Source organism: Littorina saxatilis, linkage group LG12 (assembly GCF_037325665.1).
Source record: "Littorina saxatilis isolate snail1 linkage group LG12, US_GU_Lsax_2.0, whole genome shotgun sequence".
In the NCBI taxonomy this organism is placed as follows: Eukaryota; Metazoa; Mollusca; class Gastropoda; order Littorinimorpha; family Littorinidae; genus Littorina; species Littorina saxatilis.
The window spans coordinates 81,352,735-81,372,527 of NC_090256.1; the positions used below are offsets into that span (position 1 = coordinate 81,352,735).

The 19,793-nt window shown below is 41.7% G+C and overlaps 1 protein-coding gene across 1 annotated transcript in view; it reads right to left on the reverse strand.

Annotated features, from left to right (window-relative positions):
• Window positions 1–19,793, reverse strand: part of LOC138982920 (sorting nexin-13-like) — a 44,327-nt gene that overhangs the window by 1,012 nt on the left and 23,522 nt on the right. The window contains exons 16-26 of the mRNA XM_070356317.1: window positions 15,604–15,647; window positions 13,191–13,317; window positions 11,296–11,450; window positions 10,797–10,901; window positions 9,557–9,667; window positions 7,070–7,171; window positions 6,288–6,350; window positions 4,925–5,070; window positions 2,961–3,029; window positions 1,946–2,058; window positions 1–1,127 (exon numbers count right to left, since the gene is read on the reverse strand). The exon at window positions 1–1,127 is cut by the window's left edge and continues 1,012 nt beyond it. Coding sequence (XP_070212418.1) covers window positions 862–1,127; window positions 1,946–2,058; window positions 2,961–3,029; window positions 4,925–5,070; window positions 6,288–6,350; window positions 7,070–7,171; window positions 9,557–9,667; window positions 10,797–10,901; window positions 11,296–11,450; window positions 13,191–13,317; window positions 15,604–15,647 — 1,301 coding nt within the window. The 3' untranslated portion in view covers window positions 1–861. The remainder of the gene's footprint in view (window positions 1,128–1,945; window positions 2,059–2,960; window positions 3,030–4,924; window positions 5,071–6,287; window positions 6,351–7,069; window positions 7,172–9,556; window positions 9,668–10,796; window positions 10,902–11,295; window positions 11,451–13,190; window positions 13,318–15,603; window positions 15,648–19,793) is intronic.

Here is a 19,793-nt window from a genome sequence, read left to right on the forward strand (position 1 = left end):
ACACACACACACACACACACATGCACGCAAGCACACCCACACCCACACACACATCCTCTCTCTCTCTTAGAGTCCGCTTAATGTTTCATTGCACTAAAAGGTAGAACTGTCTACTTAATAAAAGTAATCTTAATACAGAAGAAAACAAATCATTGCAAATGGTTGACAATCGACCCATCATATACTGACCGAGTTTAGCCTACATCCAAGAGCGACCGTCAATCTTTTGAGAGAGCAAGAGGGAATAACATAGATAAATAAATAAGGGAAGAAAAATCACTGTTATCTCTTGGGTATTGTGTGTAAAGTAATATTCCTCAAACTTCAATGAAACGTTTATCCTGCAGAGAACTATACCAAAGTTCTAACAAGAATTATTGTCACTGCCCATCAGGCCCTTTGACAATCTTCTGAGAGAGCCAGAAGCAAACCAAAATAATCACTGATATTGTCTTGTTTATATCAATATCAATCAATCAATATGAGGCTTATATCGCGCGTATTCCGTGGGTACAGTTCTAAGCGCAGGGATATTTTTATTTTTTTCTTTATTTTTTTTCTCTTTTTTATGCAATTTATATCGCGCACATATTCAAGGCGCAGGGATTTATTTATTTATGCCGTGTGAGATATCACCTGCCTCAAACTTCAATGAAACGTCTATCCAACAGAGAACTTTACCAAAGTTCTAACAAGAATTACTGTCACTGCCCATTTGACTGACAATCTTCCGAGGAAATCAGAAAAAAAAATAATAAGAAGGCATCACCAATATTGTCTTGGTTAATGTCACCTTCCTCAAACTTCAATGAAACGTTTATCCTCCAGAGACGAACACCACAGTTCTAACGAGAATCGCTGTCACCGGCGTGTGGGTCGTTTGCGTAAGTTGTTGACGGGAGGCCCCGCTTTTTCCTGCCGGGAGATGGCGTCCTTGACCCGCTGAGAGCGGGAATGCTGTTTGCGGAAGAGGGAGCGGAACTTGTTCTCGGGGAAGAGAGTTTCCAGCACCCCTTCCAGGAAGACAAAGAGGAAGCGTTTGTTGAGGCGCTTGTGTTGGAACATGTTGAAGACACGGTACGTGCCCAGCCGGATGGAGTCTGTGCCCATCATGGTCCGCATCTCATCTGGAGGTCAAGGGAAAGAACTTACAGAAATTAAATTTCAGCTTCCCCCGAAATCAAAATTAACTCTCTCTTACCACATTACATGCAGACAGACTCCAAACCACGACTTAGAAACATTGAAGTCTCACTGTCAGCATCCCTTTTTTAGCGTTTATTTATTTTGTGAGCCCAGAATTAAGTCAAGCATAAGCCTTCAACTGAACTCAAAGAGGGTCAGTTTTCAGAAAGTGTGTGTGGGTAACCATTGCCCTGCAGAATAATCTTTAAATTTTGATACACCAATGACGGGCGCAGTGGCGTGATGGTAAGACATCAGCCTCCTAATCGCGAGGTCTTGAGTTCAAATCCCGGTCGCTGCCGCCTGGTGGGTTGAGAGTGGAGATTTTTCCGATCTCCCAGATCAACTTATGTGCAGACCTGCCAGTGACCTGCCCCTTCGTGTGTACACGCAAGCACAAGACCAAGTGCGCACGGAAAAGATCCTGTAATCCATGTCAGAGTTCAGTGGGTTATAGAAACACAAAAATACCCAGCATGCCTCCCCCGAAATTGGCGTATGCTGCCTGAACAGCGGGGTAAAAATGGTCATACATGTAAAAATCCACTCGTGCAAAAAACATGAGTGGACGGGGGAGTCTCAGCCCATGAACACAGAAGAAGAAGAAGAAGAAGAAGAAGAAGAAGAAGAAGAAGAAGAAGAAGAAGAAGAAGAAGAAGAAGAAGAAGAAGAAGAAGAAGAAGAAAGATACACCAATGTAGGTAAGCCATAGTGAAATGTTGATCTACACCAGACAAAGACAAAAAACGCAAATCCCTACCAGGCACACTGCCAAACATTTTTGCCTTGCACAAGACACGTGTTCTCATCTTGGTAGGTTCATCTCTGGCTGCACGTGTTTCTGCCAGCACACCGTTGGGCCAGAAAGAATTTCTGCACGCAAAATTAATGATCAAATTACAATTTTCGTCATGTTTTAGAATATACCCCGTTTAATCACTGTACTGTATTAATCACTCACTAATTGTCTTTCATAACTAATAGGGTTTTAATCTTAAAGCCATATGTACTCGATGACTATACACGCTAATTGCTTTACCAACAGCTGGAGACATGCTAAATTAAGTTCCCTGCAAAATATTGTGGTCTAGGACCCCTTCAATGTTGAGATATGTTAATTTTCATTTTGATCTGGATCGTCCTATTTATAGATTTGCCAACAGAGGTAGCGTTGACGCAAGGGAAATAACTCCGCGTCTTTGTTTACATCCAAAGTTTTTGAGACTCTAAAACAAGCTGTAATGCATGTATATGGTCCGCGCATGGCGACATATCGTCATTACATGGTCTTATGGTGCGTTTGACATCGATTATGGGCAAACTACACTTTGTAAACACGGGAGCGCGTACATATGCCTTTAAACGAAATGAGGCAGAGCGTTGTTAAGATATCAAATAACCAAAGGGAAGAAAGAGCTCTTTATGCATACGACATGGGTAATGGAGTAAGCGAGTTATACGGAACCTTTCTCCTGGCACCTGAGAGAATAACAAGCATTGAAATGAACAAGCGACTTTCATCCTCAATAGAGTTTTATGTACCACGTGCTTAGTGCATATTTTCAGTCAAGAAAATCACTGCTTTAGCAGCAATAAACCTACAATACTATGGTACTGTAAAACATGCACTTGACAGTTGTGAGATGAACAAAGTTAAAAAACAAAAGATATCTGTACTCATGTACAAATATACATGTACTCATGTAAAATATAGTACAGATATCTTTTGCTTTTTAAATTTAGTTTCAATAAAACCAACTATCAGAACAGCTCACCTGAAGGCACGCACATACTCCGCCATCTGCTCTGATGATGTCATGAAGTTCACATGGTCGACAATTTTCCTGCAAGCATAAGTTATTCCAGATTTAACTTTCAGAATTTACTTAAAATAAAAAATATGACCATGAAAATAACATGAGAAAAACATTGAGGAATACAGGTCCAAAGTGTGACACTAGTGAAAGTGGTGGCTAGAGGGGAAGCATAATAAAAGTGTGACACTAGTGAAAGTGGTGGCTAGAGGGGAATCATAATAAAAGTGTGACACTAGTGAAAGTGGTTGCTAGAGGGGAATCATAATAAAAGTGTGACACTAGTGAAAGTGGTGGCTAGAGGGGAATCATAATAAAAGTGTGACACTAGTGAAAGTGGTGGCTTGAGGGGAATCATAATAAAAGTGTGACACTAGTGAAAGTGGTGGCTAGAGGGGAATCATAATAAAAGTGTGACACTAGTGAAAGTGGTGGCTAGAGGGGAATCATAATAAAAGTGTGACACTAGTAAAAGTGGTGGCTAGAGGGGAATCATAATAAAAGTGTGACACTAGTGAAAGTGGTGGCTAGAGGGGAATCATAATAAAAGTGTGACACTAGTAAAAGTGGTGGCTAGAGGGGAATCATAATAAAACAGTCTCAAAGAACTGATGTTCACAGTCACAATTGCTTCTAAATCTTTTGGGCTTATCACAGCAGGTGATACTCAAGCAAGGTGGCAACTGATAAATGGAAAAAGTGCCTTAACTCATTGTCTCCCTGGTAGGATATATCTGTACACACAGTCACTTCAGTCGCTTCCTGTAACGTCCATCTAACGCCTGCATTTCAGCGTGCTGCTACACAGTTTCTACACAGTTACTGCAATTCTGAGTGACCTGCTGCAGCACAGCTAGTCTCGGCTAAAAAAAATTTGTTCAACATAGGTGGGGTAGAAAGTGTTCAAACTTAAGAAAAAAAAGAAAACAAAATCCACCACAAAAAATCACACGCATGGGGTTTCATGGTTAGCAAAACTCCAGGTCCGTAAGCAATAAATGTGCCAGACTGCAATGATGTGCAGATTCCATCACACCAAACCAATACAGTGGAACCCCCCTTTTAAGACCTCCAAAATTCTGAGAAAATCAGTCTTAACACTTTCTACCCCACCTATGTTGACCAAGTTTTTTTTAGGCGAGACCAGCTGTGCAGCAGCAGGTCACTCAGAATTGTAGTAACTGTGTATCAACACGCTGGAATGCAGGCGTTAGATGGACGTTACAGGAAGCGACTTAAGCTAACAGTCTGAATGGATATATCCGTACCTGGTCAGACAGAGCCATATGAGTGGGTACAGATATATTCGTACCTGGGAGACAATGAGTTATAATGGGGGCATATTTACAGAAGTTATGAACAAAAAGTCTAAGAAAACATGGTCTTAAAAGGTTTGTTTGTTTGTTTGTTTGCTTAACGCCCAGCCGACCACGAAGGGCCATATCAGGGCGGTGCTGCTTTGACATATAATGTGCGCCACACACAAGACAGAAGTCGCAGCACAGGCTTCATGTCTCACCCAGTCACATTATTCTGACACCGGACCAACCAGTCCTAGCACTAACCCCATAATGCCAGACGCCAGGCGGAGCAGCCAGTAGATTGTCAATTTTAAAGTCTTAGGTATGACCCGGCCGGGGTTCGAACCCACGACCTCCCGATCACGGGGCGGACGCCTTACCACTAGGCCAACCGTGCCGGTCGGTCTTAAAAGGGAGGGAGTCTTAAATTAGGGGGTCTTAATAGGGGGGGTTCTTCCCCAAAATCGGCGTATGCTTCCTGAATGGCGGGGTAAAAGCGGTTATACACATAAAAATCCACTCGTGCAAAAACATGAGCGAACGTGGGTGTTTCAGCCCATGAACGAAGAAGAAGAATAGGAAGGTTCTGCTGTAGCTGAACAGAGAATGTCTGGTCAGTCTCACCTGTTGATCATGTCCCCGAAGGTGGCTTTGATGAGCTGTCTGAGGATGGCCACCATGCGACGTCTCAGCCACATGTTCTTGTGGCGCAGGTCAAACACCTCGTCCAGCAGCAGCAGCATGATGCGCAGCGGGATATTGTCGGCCGCCTGCAGCACAACACTCGCTTTACAACGCGTCAGTTAATGAGTGAACTGGGAGTAGGGTTCGGTACATGAAACAGCTTTATACTGCAAAATAATCTCACTTTATCAGCATTTAATCAAAAATTTTAATAATAAATTTTCATTTGATTAATGTACTTACCCAACTCAACTCACTTAAACTGAAGTAAACTGCTGATATGTGAGTTGGGATAAGATATGTAATTTAATTTTGATTTTATTCTACTTTATTTCATTTATTCATTGATTTGATGTTTGTTGTACTGTTGTTGCACATCATTCAGCTTACAAAGCATATGATATGCTGTAAGCTGTATTCCAGACAAGTACAGTAATCCCTCCCACTAACGACCTTGACAATGTCCAGAAAAATCGGTCGTAAAAAGGAGGGGTCTTTATTGGGAGTTTCAGAGGTATAACTTCTTTCAAATGGGAGGCAACTGTTGGGCAGTTCAGTCTTTAGTTGTGTTCGTTATCCCATTTTTGTTCCCATTTGATGTGCATATAGGTTAGCATGATGTATGTGCATACACCAACGCGTGCACACACACACACACACATGGCCTCATAGGTAAAACTTGGTCATTGGCCTCGGGTGAGGTCAGTGTCTGTAAACTGGGTAAACTGGGTCAGCTATAGGTGGGAAGAGGACAGCCGTATAGGCCACTGGACTTTCACGCACTACTGACTACAGACTACCACCCCTGACACTTGATGCGTGACTAATGGGGTGCGTGGTCCACGTGTGCTGGGTAATTACGAACTTTGACACTCGCTGGTAAAAAGGTCATAGTCGTTATTGACCCTATGTTGGTAGGTCGGTCGTCGGAAAAAGGAGGGCGTCGTTCGTGGGAGGTTAGTTACAGTGTGAAAGGCATCCGTGCCGAGAAATTCGGTGGGCAAAAGGAGGGGGTCGTTGTTGGGAGGTTCCACTGTAGTTCCATATTCCACAGAGTTACTCAAGAAAGCACATTTCGTAAGAATCTAACTTGCCTCAGAGAAAAAAACGACTAATCAATCTGATCAGATTACGTGTAAATCTCAGTATTTCTTTAGCAAATAACAAAGGCATGACAAAAAAAAAAAAAAAAAAATAAATAAAAATCCCTGCGCTTACAACTGTGCCCACGGAATACGCGCGATATAAGCCTCATATTGATTGATTGATTGATTGAAAAGTAAAATCAGCGATGATGACTGACCTCCAGGTCCAGGCCAGCACAGACCTTGCCAGCCAGACTGTCATTGTCCCCATCCTCTCCTGCCTGTAACACAGTCATCACTAGGCATCAGATCAAGAAATTGTATAAACACAAATTTTAAAAAAAAAGCCTGTTAAGCGTGACCCACACCTCTCCTTCTCTCAAGAAATATTTGTGACAAAATGACGCAGTATCTAACAATTCGAGACAATTACGAATAAACTTTTGAGCTTTGAAAATGCTGGAAATGGACGAAAAAATCTCATGCCTGACCCGACCTTTCAGTCCAAGAAAGTCATACTGACTGCATACAGCGGAACCCCCCTTTCAAAACATCCAAAACATCTGAGAAAATCAGATGTCTTAAAATGGGGGTTAATTAACAGATGTTATGAACAGAAAATCTGAGAAAACAGGGTCTTAAAGTCTTTAATTGGGGGGTCTTAAAAGGGGGCTCCACTGACCATAGATGTTTTCTTCTTTCAGAACACTACAGTGAACCCCTCCTTTGAAGAACTCTGCAATTAGAAAGCACTGAAGTCGCCCCTTCCCTCAATGCAAAACGCTTCATCAACACAAATGTTAACAAAGTGACTGTGGTGAGATGAACAAAGTTGAAAAACAAAAATAATTTTGTACTCACTGATACAAGGACAGCACAATTATACGAAAATTATATATACTATAAGCAAAAATTCGTATAATTGTGCTGTCCATGTATCGGCAAGTACAGAATTCTTTTGTTTTTCAACAGAAATGTTGACAACTTGACAGTGACTGACCCCTTTGCTGTTGAAGACTTTGCCAAATCCATCTGGGACACTCTTGACCGCTTGGCCCACGTTCTTGGAAGCATTACGAAGAGGGTTCACGATGGTGTCCATCTGTTGATGACAAAATACCAAAGGTGTGACGAACGATTCTTAACACACAATGATTGCAAAAAGAACAAGAGAAGGATCAAGTTGTTGGGAAGGTTATTTTTTCACTTGGTACAGCAGTCCCTCTCATGAACGGACACCCTTGGGCCATAGCAAACCTGTCCGTACATTGCAGGTGGCCGGTCACGGGAGGGGTGACCACACCACCCCCTCCCCCATACACTCACACAGAGACACACACACAACATGTTTGAGTCTATGCTAACCACTTCTTGTGGCTACTTACACATAAACATGCTTCCATTTGAAACTTCGAGGTCTTTATCGGGAAAGTTAATTGAAGCCCGAGGGAGCGAAGCGACGGAGGGCTTCAATTAGACTTTGGGAGGGCGTCAATCCACGATGAAGACCGAGAAGTTTCAAATGGAAGCATGTTAATGTTATTGTAATTCAATCTGACGACGATCTCTTTCCTGCTTTCATGCGGTTGTAAACAGACAGAATTGGTTCTGTTCTGTTCACACACTACTTTCAGTCCACCTACCTGCAAGGGTCAAGTCCCAAGAAATATGTCTCTGTATTCCTATCGTATCACTCTGCTCCTGTTTTGTTTTCTTTCACACACATTTTCCCTTCTTTTTTGACGGGTTTCTGGACAGCAAACTCTAAACAAATTATTTTCATCACAAAAGCGATCTTTGGAATTGACTGACATAGTCCGGAAGAATTCATGCATCAACTTACGTCACATATTCCACGTCATCACTTCGCATACCTTAATATGGTCTCGGTATTTCGTTGGCCTTTATATTTCCTACTTGTAAAATGACCCTCAAAGCTAACCGAGACTAGTTGAGGCTGTATCAATGCGCCTCGCCAGCAGGTTGTTAATGGATTTTTTAGCGAGTGGTTATCGATAATTAATGACCGGTAATTTTTAATGAGTTGGGGCATTCTGACCAATCACAGGATCTGTTTCATTAAAACGCAAACCTGATTGAATTACAATAAACGATAACATCCAACTCCTAATATTTTGTTAAACGTTCTGCAAAAAATGATTTGTATGAATGGTGTTGAAAAGAAGAGATAAAATAAATCCTCAAGGCAGTGAACGCACTCACCATGCACTGACATCATACGAAAGCAGCCACACAAACACAGCACAGAGGCAGGTGTGCAGATGCTTTGCGAGAATAAGCGTTGAAAACCAGTTTGAATAAAAACCAGCAGATAGAGACGCATGTCATAATCATTCTTCTTGTCTGGCTTTATTGACTGCATGCCGATCTTGTGGCAGTGACTTTTCACTCTTCAGTCGGAAATACACTGTACACAACACCGCTCTCACTCTCCCTCACTGACTACCCTAAGCCCTGACAACTGATCCTTGGAAATTGTTTGGAAGAGTACACCTCTCTATTTCTCTCCAATGCTCTTCCTGCTGACAAGCAGTGACACCGGACACCCCACTGAGTTTAGCCAGCTACCCCCCCCCCCCCCTCTCTCTCTCTCTCCCCCTCCCCCCAGCCATGTACTGTTTAGTGGTGTGGCCAGAGAGGTGTCACTGGCTAATTGAGGCCAGCTGCACTGTTCACTCAGCAACACAACTGAAGGGTTCACAGATTAGGTAACCGACTTCACTGGTCAAGGCTGCGGAGAAACAAGAGTATCTTGTCAATGAAAGAGGTTACACACAGACACGCGATGCTGAGAACGGTGGCCGATTTTTCACTCTCTTTCTCGGAGGGCCTTTATCGACTGTGGCTTACGTCCAACAGACAAGAATAAAGAGCATAGTGCAGTTTCATGTTGGCATCTTTGCATTTGAAAGCAAGAAAGTGCGTGTACTCCACTCCTGACCCAAATTGACCCTCCTGATGGGTACACGTGCACCCAAGTTAACAGAGACTGTCATCACGCCTTTACGGCTGTGACCTTTGTACCAAGAGCCGGACTGCTCTGTTATCGATTTTGGTGTGGTGAAAATTTGACGATGGTCTGTCCGTACTTTGCAGGTATGACTGCTGTTGGGACCGAAAATTAGTGTCTGTGTCCACGTTTTTCAGGTGTCCGTTTAAGGGGGGGCAAATATAGAAGGAAAACACTCCGTGCCGAGCAAATGTGTCCGTACATGTCAGGTGGCCGCTCACGCCGGGGGCCGTACATTGCAGGAACTGCTGTACAGTGGAACCTCGATTTTAAGACCTTCACAAATCTAAAAAAAACCAATTGGGTCTTAAAAAGGAGGTAAAATTACAGAGGATATGAACAAAAAGTCTGTCAAAAGTCAAAACAGGGTTTTAAAAGGGAGGGAGTCTTAAAAGGGGGGTTCCACTGTACTCTTTTCAAAGTATGCTGAAGCAAAGTGTACAAAACCAAACCTACCTTTCTGGAGAACTCTGACTTGTGTTTCTCCCAGAGACCCGGTGCCAAGAACTGTGTCATCAGCTCTTCTAGGCCTGCCACTCGCAGCCACAAATCTGGTTTTAGCAAACTCTGCAACACAACATTCAGGCTGCTCAGTATACTACCAGGTGTAGTCAGAGGCTCACATCCATGAGAGGAGGCATAGGACAAATGTCCGGGACAATGCAAAAATAATAGGACATTTGTCCTGAACAAAAATAAATCAATAGAACATATTTTTTCTAGCACCAATTTTCGTTTTGGCGGCATGTTGCTTTTTCGGAGAAAAAAACCGCGAACTGTCAACCGGCTTGGAGCATTTAGAGTTGCGACCCTTGGAAGCTCTCTATAAAAAGCACAGTCTCCCCAAGTTCAGTCTGCTTAGAGAAACACATTGCTTCGCAAAACATTGATAACATAGCAAATCAAACTACTGTAAATTGGAAAGTACTGACAATGTCCGAATCAAATGAAAGCATAATCGGACAATGACCACTTTGTGACAAAAACAATTGGACATATGTCCTCTTGCAGGAAAAATGTATAGGACATTTGGAAAAAATATCCGTGTATGTCCGATGTCCGACTTGGATGTGAGCCCCTGTGTAGTCCCTATGCACTTTTGTCTCATCCTTTAAAAGACAGCAGGGTAGAGAAGACTGTAGGGAGCGTAAGTAAAGAATAGTCCAGGCCTTATCAATAAAACACACCAAAAACAAAGTTTTCAAAATGCATTCTCTGCTGACACTACACTCATCCCTCTTGTTTCTGGTAAGGTTTTAACAAAATCGAAGAAACGTAGGGTCTTCACAAAACAAAACAAAAAAATACATATATATAAATAACTGCAGACTTAGGAAACTAATACAATCTAATAAAAAACGTCACAAGATAAAGGTTACTGAATGCAGAGTCTTAATTAGAACTTTCACATCATTACATTTACAAAAGCATGATACAGAGGAACCCCCATTTTAAGACCTCCAAACATCTGAGAAAATCAGGTCTTAAAAAGGAGGGAGTCTTAACATAGGGGTAATTTTACAGAGGTTATGAACAGAAAGTCTGAGAAAATCAGGTCTTAAAAAGGAGGGAGTCTTATAATAGGGGTAATTTTACAGAGGTTATGAACAGAAAGTCTGAGAAAACAAGGTCTTAAAAAGGAGGGAGTCTTAAATTGGGGGGTCTTAAAGGGGGGGTTCCACTGTATCTGACATACCCTCAGATAATGGTCCAGGGCCCTTCGTCGCTTATCCAAGAAATCTTTCCCAATGTTTTTCAGCATTGTTTTTCCTGGTAGTATGGGACCCTGCAGATCAGGGAACTGAAACACACAGAGAGAATGTCAGCACAAATGCAAGGGAAACAAAGAGTCATAAAACGTGACTGAAGCTGCATGAACCACTCATGTTTCAACCAAGAGGGCAACTTTTGCTCATGAAAATGTATTAAACCAATTTCCTGTGGCAGCTACTTCTTTGTGTAGGTCTAAATTATTTAAAAACTGGGCAAAGGAACTGGAAAAATGTGAATTTATAGCTGATGAAGTCAAAATTTGTTGGTGAGTGACAAAATTGCATTACAAGTCATCTCAGAAGCTGTCCTGAATCAGTTAATTCTAAAAAGGGGTGGCACTGCCACAGTACAGCTCATCACAATTCACAATCAAGTTTGGCAAGAAAATAATCTCTCTCTCTGTACTGCCGATCTGAACAGACCTTTTCAATGAGGATCATGTTGAGGTCGTGGAAGTCGCTGTAGCGGCGGTACACATCCCAGATCTCCTCCTCCTCCGAGTAAGGCACCTTCTTCTTGACTGTCACTGCAAACACTGCGTACGACTTGCCGGGCTTGTCGGGCTCCTTCACGATCCCTGCAAAACACACAATCATGCACATGTAAGGCTCCACACATGCAGATGCTATGCTAAGTAATTATTAATGTCCCCAGTTTAGTGACTATTTGGGACATAATAATAATAATAACAATAATAATAAGAGTATTTATAGGGCGCGAATCCTAAAATAGTTCTAAGCGCCTTACAATCTTAAATATAATAATCTAAATAACAGCAACAATACACAACATAAGCGCCTTAAATCAATCTTAAATATAATAATCTTCATAACAGCAACACATGAGGTGTTTATATACTAAAGAACATGCAGATGTACGCATATATCATTTAAAATACTGTAGAACTAGATTCTGCTTGGACTTTATCACAATACCCGTTAAAGGCATCAGTACATGACTCTGCTAATGCCAGAAACAAGCATGGTCAAAATCTGTAACCTATCATTACAGGTATGCAAACTCAAGGAATCACAAAACAACTATGCTTAAAAGTCCTGCCCCTCTTTTGCTAATTTGGTCATATGCAGCATTAACACTTTCTATCCCACCTTTCTTTCTTTATTTGGTGTTTTACGTCGTTTTCAACCGTTCAAGGTTATATCGCGACGGAGGGAAGGGGGGAGATGGAATAGAGCCACTTGTCAATTGTTTCTTGTTCACAAAAGCAGTAATCAAAAATTTGCTCCAGGGGCTTGCAACGTAGTACAATATATTACCTTACTGGGAGAATGCAAGTTTCCAGTACAAAGGACTGAACATTTCTTACATACTGCTTGACTAAAATCTTTACAAAAATTGACTATATTCTATACAAGAAACGCTTAACAAGGGTAAAAGGAGAAACAGAATCCGTTAGTCGTCTCTTACGACATGCTGGGGAGCATCGGGTAAATTCTTTCTCGTCCCAACCAATATGGGACTCCCCCTAACCCGCGGGGGTTCTACCCCACCTATGTTGACCAATGTTGACCAATTTGTTTTAGCCGAGACCAGCTGTGCTGCAGCAGGTCACTCAGAATTGCATTAACTGTGTAGAAACTGTGTATCAACACGCTGGAATGCAGGCGTTAGATGGACGTTACAGGAAGCGACTGAAGCTAACAGTCTGAGCGGATATATCCGTACCTGGTCAGATAGAGCCATATGAGTGGGTACAAATATATCCGTACCTGGGAGACAATGAGTTAAGAACATCACTGAGAGAAGTGGGCGGGGATGTAGCTCAGTCGGTAGCGCGCTGGATTTGTATCCAGTTGGCCGCTGTCAGCGTGAGTTCGTCCCCACGTTCGGCGAGAGATTTATTTCTCAGAGTCAACTTTGTGTGCAGACTCTCCTCGGTGTCCGAACAACCCCGCGTGTACACGCAAGCACAAGACCAAGTGCGCACGAAAAAGATCCTGTAATCCATGTCAGAGTTCGGTGGGTTATAGAAACACGAAAATACCCAGCATGCTTCCTCCGAAAGCGGCGTATGGCTGCCTAAATGGCGGGGTAAAAACGGTCATACACGTAAAAGCCGTGGGAGTTTCAGCCCATGAACGAACAAACAAACTGAGAGAAGTAGATTAAGTTCTGTGCCATTGTAGCTGAGGTGCACAAAGACAAAATGGGTGCCACCCAACTGGGAGGGAACAAGCAGCGGGGTATGATTGTTGAAATCAGAACAAATCTCAATTTCAACCAATCTGATTTCGCGGCTGCGTAGCATCCATTTGGGTGGCACCCAATTATGCGTACCTCGGCCCAGGTTGCCTACCTGTCTGTGTTATCTGTGCCGTGATGTAGGCATCGCCGGTGTTAGAAGAGCCGCCAGACGTGATGGAAGAGAGAGAGTCCAGTGAAGTTGTGTCACCGTCGTCAATACCTTCTGGTACTTCGTCTGCCTGCAGTATGATGAAGGATTGTTGCATGAGTGTGAGTGTGTGTGAGTGTGTGTGTGTGTGTGTGTGTGTGTGTGTGTGTGTGTGTGTGTGAGTGTGTGTGAGTGTGTGTGTGTGTGTGTGTGAGTGTGTGTGTGTGTGTGTGTGTGTGTGTGTGTGTGTGTGTGTGTGTGTGCGTGCGTGTGTGTGTGTGTGTGTGTGTGTGTGTGTGTGCACATGCATGCAACATAAAACAAGTTGAAATTTCACTAAATGTAGGAAGAAGAAAAAATCTGAATATGTTGTACAACAGGGGTGGGGGGGGTGGGGGGGATGGCAAATGGGCGATAGGGGTGCAGGTGGGTGTGAAATTTGAAAGCGAACCTTGGTGAGGGAAGTAAGTGTTTGAAAATGTATGTCAGTAGCATAAAAATAGAACAAGTGACTTAAACACTAAAACAGGGCCCACTTTTATCATGTGTAAAAACTACTTTTGTAGTTAAAATATCAAGTCTCTTTTTACAATTACTTGTATACATGTATATCAAACATAGTCATAGTGTTAGTTAGAGAGAAAACAAGATTAACACTTACTTCATATTAAAGTAACAAACGATATTAGTGATAGACTGCTACTACATGTAAATGTGTTCTTAATGTTAGCGCTACAGTTGATAAGGAGTAACAATTATGTACATAAAATAAAGAATATTTTACTGACAGAATCTCCTGCTTCAGGTGTCCTTTGCTAGTGCTACACATGTAACAAGAGCTACAAATATAAACTCACTGCATTTAATTTCATCAAAATAACAATATTTTAGTGGCAGAAACCCATGCTAAATTAAGATCACGATAAAAGAAGGTATGGTAGTGCTAGGATTAAAGTAGCTTATATCTATGTACACATTTAATAAAACGCACACTTCAGAACCACATTGACGGTAGGCAAAAAGAAATGAGTTAAGCAAAATTAAACAACAAAAATGGAATAAAGCATGCAAACGAAAGTCCTTAGCAAGAAATGTTGAAAATCGGACAGAGCACTATTGAAGCCAATGTGCAAATTATTAAGATGTTTTTTTCCAGACTAACTTTCTTGAGCTGCAAGGAAATTCCATCAAATAATCTGAGTGAGTGCTAAAGACATCGATGTTAAAAGCAAAAGGATAGAATCCACAATAAGTCTGACAAATACAAACAATACATGGAGTTCCATTCACATCCGGGAAAATTAAGACACTTCTCCACTGTAAAGATAGGTCATGGATGTCTGCTCTATTTCTTAAAATCAATTCATGAAAGTAGTTGCAGTGCAAGAATACATCAAAGCAACTTTGATTGTGTAAAATATACTTTGGTGTTGCACAGCATTTTACACAACTTTGCAATAATGCTCACATAAGACTACCTGATAAAATATATTCTAAGAAATTATTATCTTACCTGCGAGATACAAGTTCTACAGAAAATAATCTTAAACGATTTAAAACATGAAATAGAGAGGGAGAGAGGGAGACAGACAGAGACAAAACATACGCTCACAAATCTGTACTGTACAGGTATGGGAATATATCAGTGCATAAAACACCTAACACAAGACAGAAAACAAAGTCTACTCAACTATTTTCCTTGTGGTAAGTAAAAAACCCGAGACGAAACGTACTTCAATAACAAGTCACTCCATACACGACAAGCAAGTAAAAGGTAACTCGTAGCAACATTAAACCCATGACCCTGTATGCACAAAGCCAGGAAATCAACCAGAGGGAACAAGCAATTAAAAGGAAAGTCGCAATCACCTACAATGGCTAACAAATACGACAAAACTCGAGCTCTTACATTTCAACCAAAGCAAATTGGATATATGTTTTGTTTTTTATCCAGAAACATCAGCATGTTCTGAAAGTTGTCAGTAACTACTGCATGCTTTGTGTCTTTAATGGAAACGCAAAGAATACACACTATCAGGAATGTTGCTGGGATTTCTGTGTGTGGCAAATTTGCCAAAATGGCTGTAAAAGTGCCAGCAATCATCTTTCCTCCATGATCCAAAAAAATGGCAGATCTAGCAATTTGAAAGAAGTTTCATCACCTTGTCGACTACCAGCAACAAACAACATCCCTGATCATGCAAACTGTACGTCTTTTTTTTTTTGCTGCAGAAAACATGCAAGTATTGTTACTCATGCAAAAAAAGCCAACGTAGCTAACTGCGACTTGCAGGGAAGGCAGGGAAGGAAGGAAGGATTGAAAGGATAGAAGGAAGGAAGGGCCGAAGGAAAGGAGGAATATGTGATGATAACTTACACTGCCCACCGAGCCTGCCCCTGAACCTGAGGCCGCAGACAGGTCTAAGCCAAGGGAAGGACAAATGGCAAAGAAAAAAATGACATGGCATCAAAACAGGCAAAACACATGACACCTATGTGTTCAGAGCAAACCCAGCCTGGACAAAGTGCTTTGGTGTTTGTTCGCCTCTAAAAGCAATCTGAACAATGTCTATTCTAGAAAAATCGCTTTAGTCCTCTTCCCCTCCACCTGTTAACCTTAAAACTTCAGAAAAACAATCGGAAACAAAAGCAAAGTAGGTGCTAAGTTCCACTAAGGATATAAAAGATCCAGGTCTGAGAATTCCACAGCCACTCCAAATTCCAATAACAGGCAAAGAGTGAAAATGGTGTGAGTAGTTTGTTCTACAAATTGTGGTTTTGTCGTAAAAATTAGTTCTGCAAATGGTGATTTTCTGTCAAAACTTTGTTGGTCCTACAAATGCTGACTTTGTTTTTGACGAGAAGTTTGATTCAAAGGACTCAGTCCTGATTGGGTTTCACTGCACAATGAATATATACACATAACAGACCTGCATGTAGAGTATTGTCACCACACTGCATGCAACATCTCAAACTAAAGTGCGACTTATGTTTCCAATGGATGTATGTCAGGTGCACTGTTCATTAGCACGAAGAAATACAGAGAGTGTGTGTGCGTGCACTGGTGTGTGTGTTTACGACATAGGTTACCCAATTAATAAAATGTGTTTAAGACATAAGTTACCCATTTGATACAAATTGTGATTCACAAGAATCTGTTGTCTATGAAAAAGATTGGACAGGGTACAATCTTAATTTAAATGTCATTTTAACAGTTTCATAGCAAACAGACTTTCAAAGCCAACCCAAATCTTGGTAAATATTCTGCAGCTTTGTCTCTTTACATCAGGACAGAATGAAAATATGAAGTATGTCAATGATAAAAAAAAGAGACTTAACTTTTTTCAAAAATTGCACCATACTTTGGCTGCTTTGCTTTCAGCTAATTCACTTTGAATATTGTATATGTACACGCCTCGTCATAAGCAAGCTTACACAACAAGAGCTCTATCACTCAGCAAATCTGAACTTTGACAGTTTTTATAGAATGAAGAGAAGAATATGAGAAATGCACAAGGCAAAGCCTGACAAACAGGATATAGATTCAAAGCAAAGAGAAAAGCAGGCAGTTCCGCAAGAATCATGCCTGCAAAAGCCAAGAATTCTCGCATATATCACATTGAGACTGAACCTTATCAGGCATATAGCAAATCGTTCGGTGTTGCGTCTGCTGTTTGTGTTGTTGTTTTTCCCTGATGAAGCTTTCATGAGCGAAAATTCGTATCGTCTTGTGCTGTTCTTGTATCGGTGAGTACAGAAATCCTTTGTTTTTTAACTTTGTTCATCTCACCACAGTCACTTCGTTGTTTAGATTTAGGCATATAGCATACAACTAGAAGGATGCTAAATTCTTCTTCTTCTGCGTTCATGGGATGAAACTCCCCCGTACACTCATGTTTTTTGCACTAGTGGGTTTTTACGTGTATGACTGTTTGCACCCTGCCATTTACTATGATTTAGGCAGTCATACGCCCTCTTCGGGGGAGGATGCTCATTTCATTTGTTTCTGTAGAGTTGGAAATAACCTCACGCTTGCAACAAAAACTTTAATGATGAAGTTGTACTCCCGTCTTCCTCGACTGCCCTTCGGGCAAATACTGTACATTTTTCGCTCCATTAGAGACTTGTAATGTACTGCAGACCTGTGCACACTCAAAACGCTCATCAGTAGTAAACAAACAAAATTTCAGTAGTTTTTAAAATGTTTCAGTAGTAAGCTGTAACGACAGTTCAAAGGTCAAAGGTCTCCTTTGCTGGATTTTACTATCTCCAGGTTGTCTTGAGAATGACTGGACTTCCAGCACTGTTGTGCTGTTTTCTTCTTCAAGTCTTTGGTGACAGAGCTGGTGTCTCCTCTTCACTATTTGAATCTCGTACTCTTTTTTTCTTTTCCATGTTTCACTTCAATCACCACGCAGACGCTGGACGAACTAAGTCTAAGAACAAAGACTCAATGCGGAGAACACGCGCGCTTCCGGTAAATCGGAAAACCGTCTTTTCAGCGCAACGGCCAACTAATTAGTCAAAACATCTTGAAACAGAAAAAAAGTTGTTGGTGATTTTTTGGCGTAAAACATCGGAATTTCGGAATTCTAATTAAAAATCCGTAGCACCGTATTCTGCATATAAAAATCGGAGAAATTACGGAGAAACAGTAGATGTGCACAGGTCTGGTACTGCCATGTCTGCTTGATTCACTGCAAGTTTTGTGGCAACTTTTCTGTGCTGCTAACTAAAAACAACACCTGCACCAACTTGATCCCCCATGCAATGCAACGTTTACGCACAGCGCAGGAAGATATGACTGCTAGCACTGACTAGCTAGGCAAGGCAAACACGTAGCATGCCCACTTTCACAAGAGAACGGAACCAAGAGGCTACGACAGGTTAGACAACAGTGTTTAAGAACACTTGGCAAAATGTATCAGTAAAAATGCAAATGGAAAACATACTTTGAACCAAATAATCCGAGGCACTGAAAACACCAGATGAGAAAAATGAAAATGAAGACAATAAATATATGTGTGGTCAGGTTAGGATGAACGTCAGACTGAGTGCGTCAAAATAGATCCAGCAAGCCTAGAATTTACGTTTGATTGGAATGAATTACATATGGATTCTTTCATACAGAACTTTCACTTACAAAGCAAAGTTTGGTCATGCCAGTTACACTTGCAGGAATTTCAACAGCACCAATCGAAGCATCACTTTTGGAATGATAACATACCAACTCACAGATGTTTTCACTGTATCTCTTCCACGCGGGACCAGGGCTATCATAGCTAGTTATAAACACAAGGAGACCTCTAAGAAGACCATTGTACCGAAGTTGAACATCTGACCATTTTTAAGGAGAACCCTTACTTCAAGACCCTAGCTTTCAAGATGTTCTGTAAATAACGTCTTTCAATTTATCTCCAGTTTAAGACCCCCCCCCCCGTCATACACGTAAAATTCCACTCGTGCAAAAAACACGAGTGTACGTGGGAGTTTCAGCCCACAAACGCAGAAGAAGAAGAAGAAGACCCCCCCCCCCCCCCCCCCCCTCCCCTTAAGATCTGATTTTTTAAGGTCTTAAAAGGCGGGTTCCTATGTACTATGCTTATATTGTAATACCCTACCCATCTCCCACCCGTTACTCCTGTCAGTACTATGATTATATTGTAATACCCTACCCATCTCCCACCCGTTACTCCTGTCAGTACTATGCTTATATTGTAATACTCTACCCATCTCCCACCTGTTACTCCTGTCAGTACTATGCTTATATTGTAATACCCTACCCATCTCCCACCCGTTACTCCTGTCAGTACTATGCTTATATTGTAATACCCTACCCATCTCCCACCCGTTACGCCTGTCAGTACTATGCTTATATTGTAATACCCTACCCATCTCCCACCCGTTACTCCTGTCAGTACTATGCTTATATTGTAATACCCTACCCATCTCCCACCCGTTACTATGCTTATATTGTAATACCCTACCCATCTCCCACCCGTTACTCCTGTCAGTACTATGCTTATATTGTAATACCCTACCTATCTCCCACCCGTTACTCCTGTCAGTACTATGCTTATATTGTAATACCCTACCCATCTCCCACCTGTTACTCCTGTCAGTACTATGCTTATATTGTAATACCCTACCTATCTCCCACCCGTTACTCCTGTCAGTACAATGCTTATATTGTAATACCCTACCCATCTCCCACCCCTTACTCCTGTCAGTACTATGCTTATATTGTAATACCCTACCCATCTCCCACCCGTTACTCCTGTCAGTACTATGCTTATATTGTAATACCCTACCCATCTCCCACCCGTTACTCCTGTCAGTACTATGCTTATATTGTAATACCCTACCCATCTCCCACCCGTTACTCCTGTCAGTACTATGCTTATATTGTAATACCCTACCCATCTCCCACCTGTTACTCCTGTCGGTACTATGCTTATATTGTAATACCCTACCCATCTCCCACCCGTTACTCCTGTCAGTACTATGCTTATATTGTAATACCCTACCCATCTCCCACCCGTTACTCCTGTCAGTACTATGCTTATA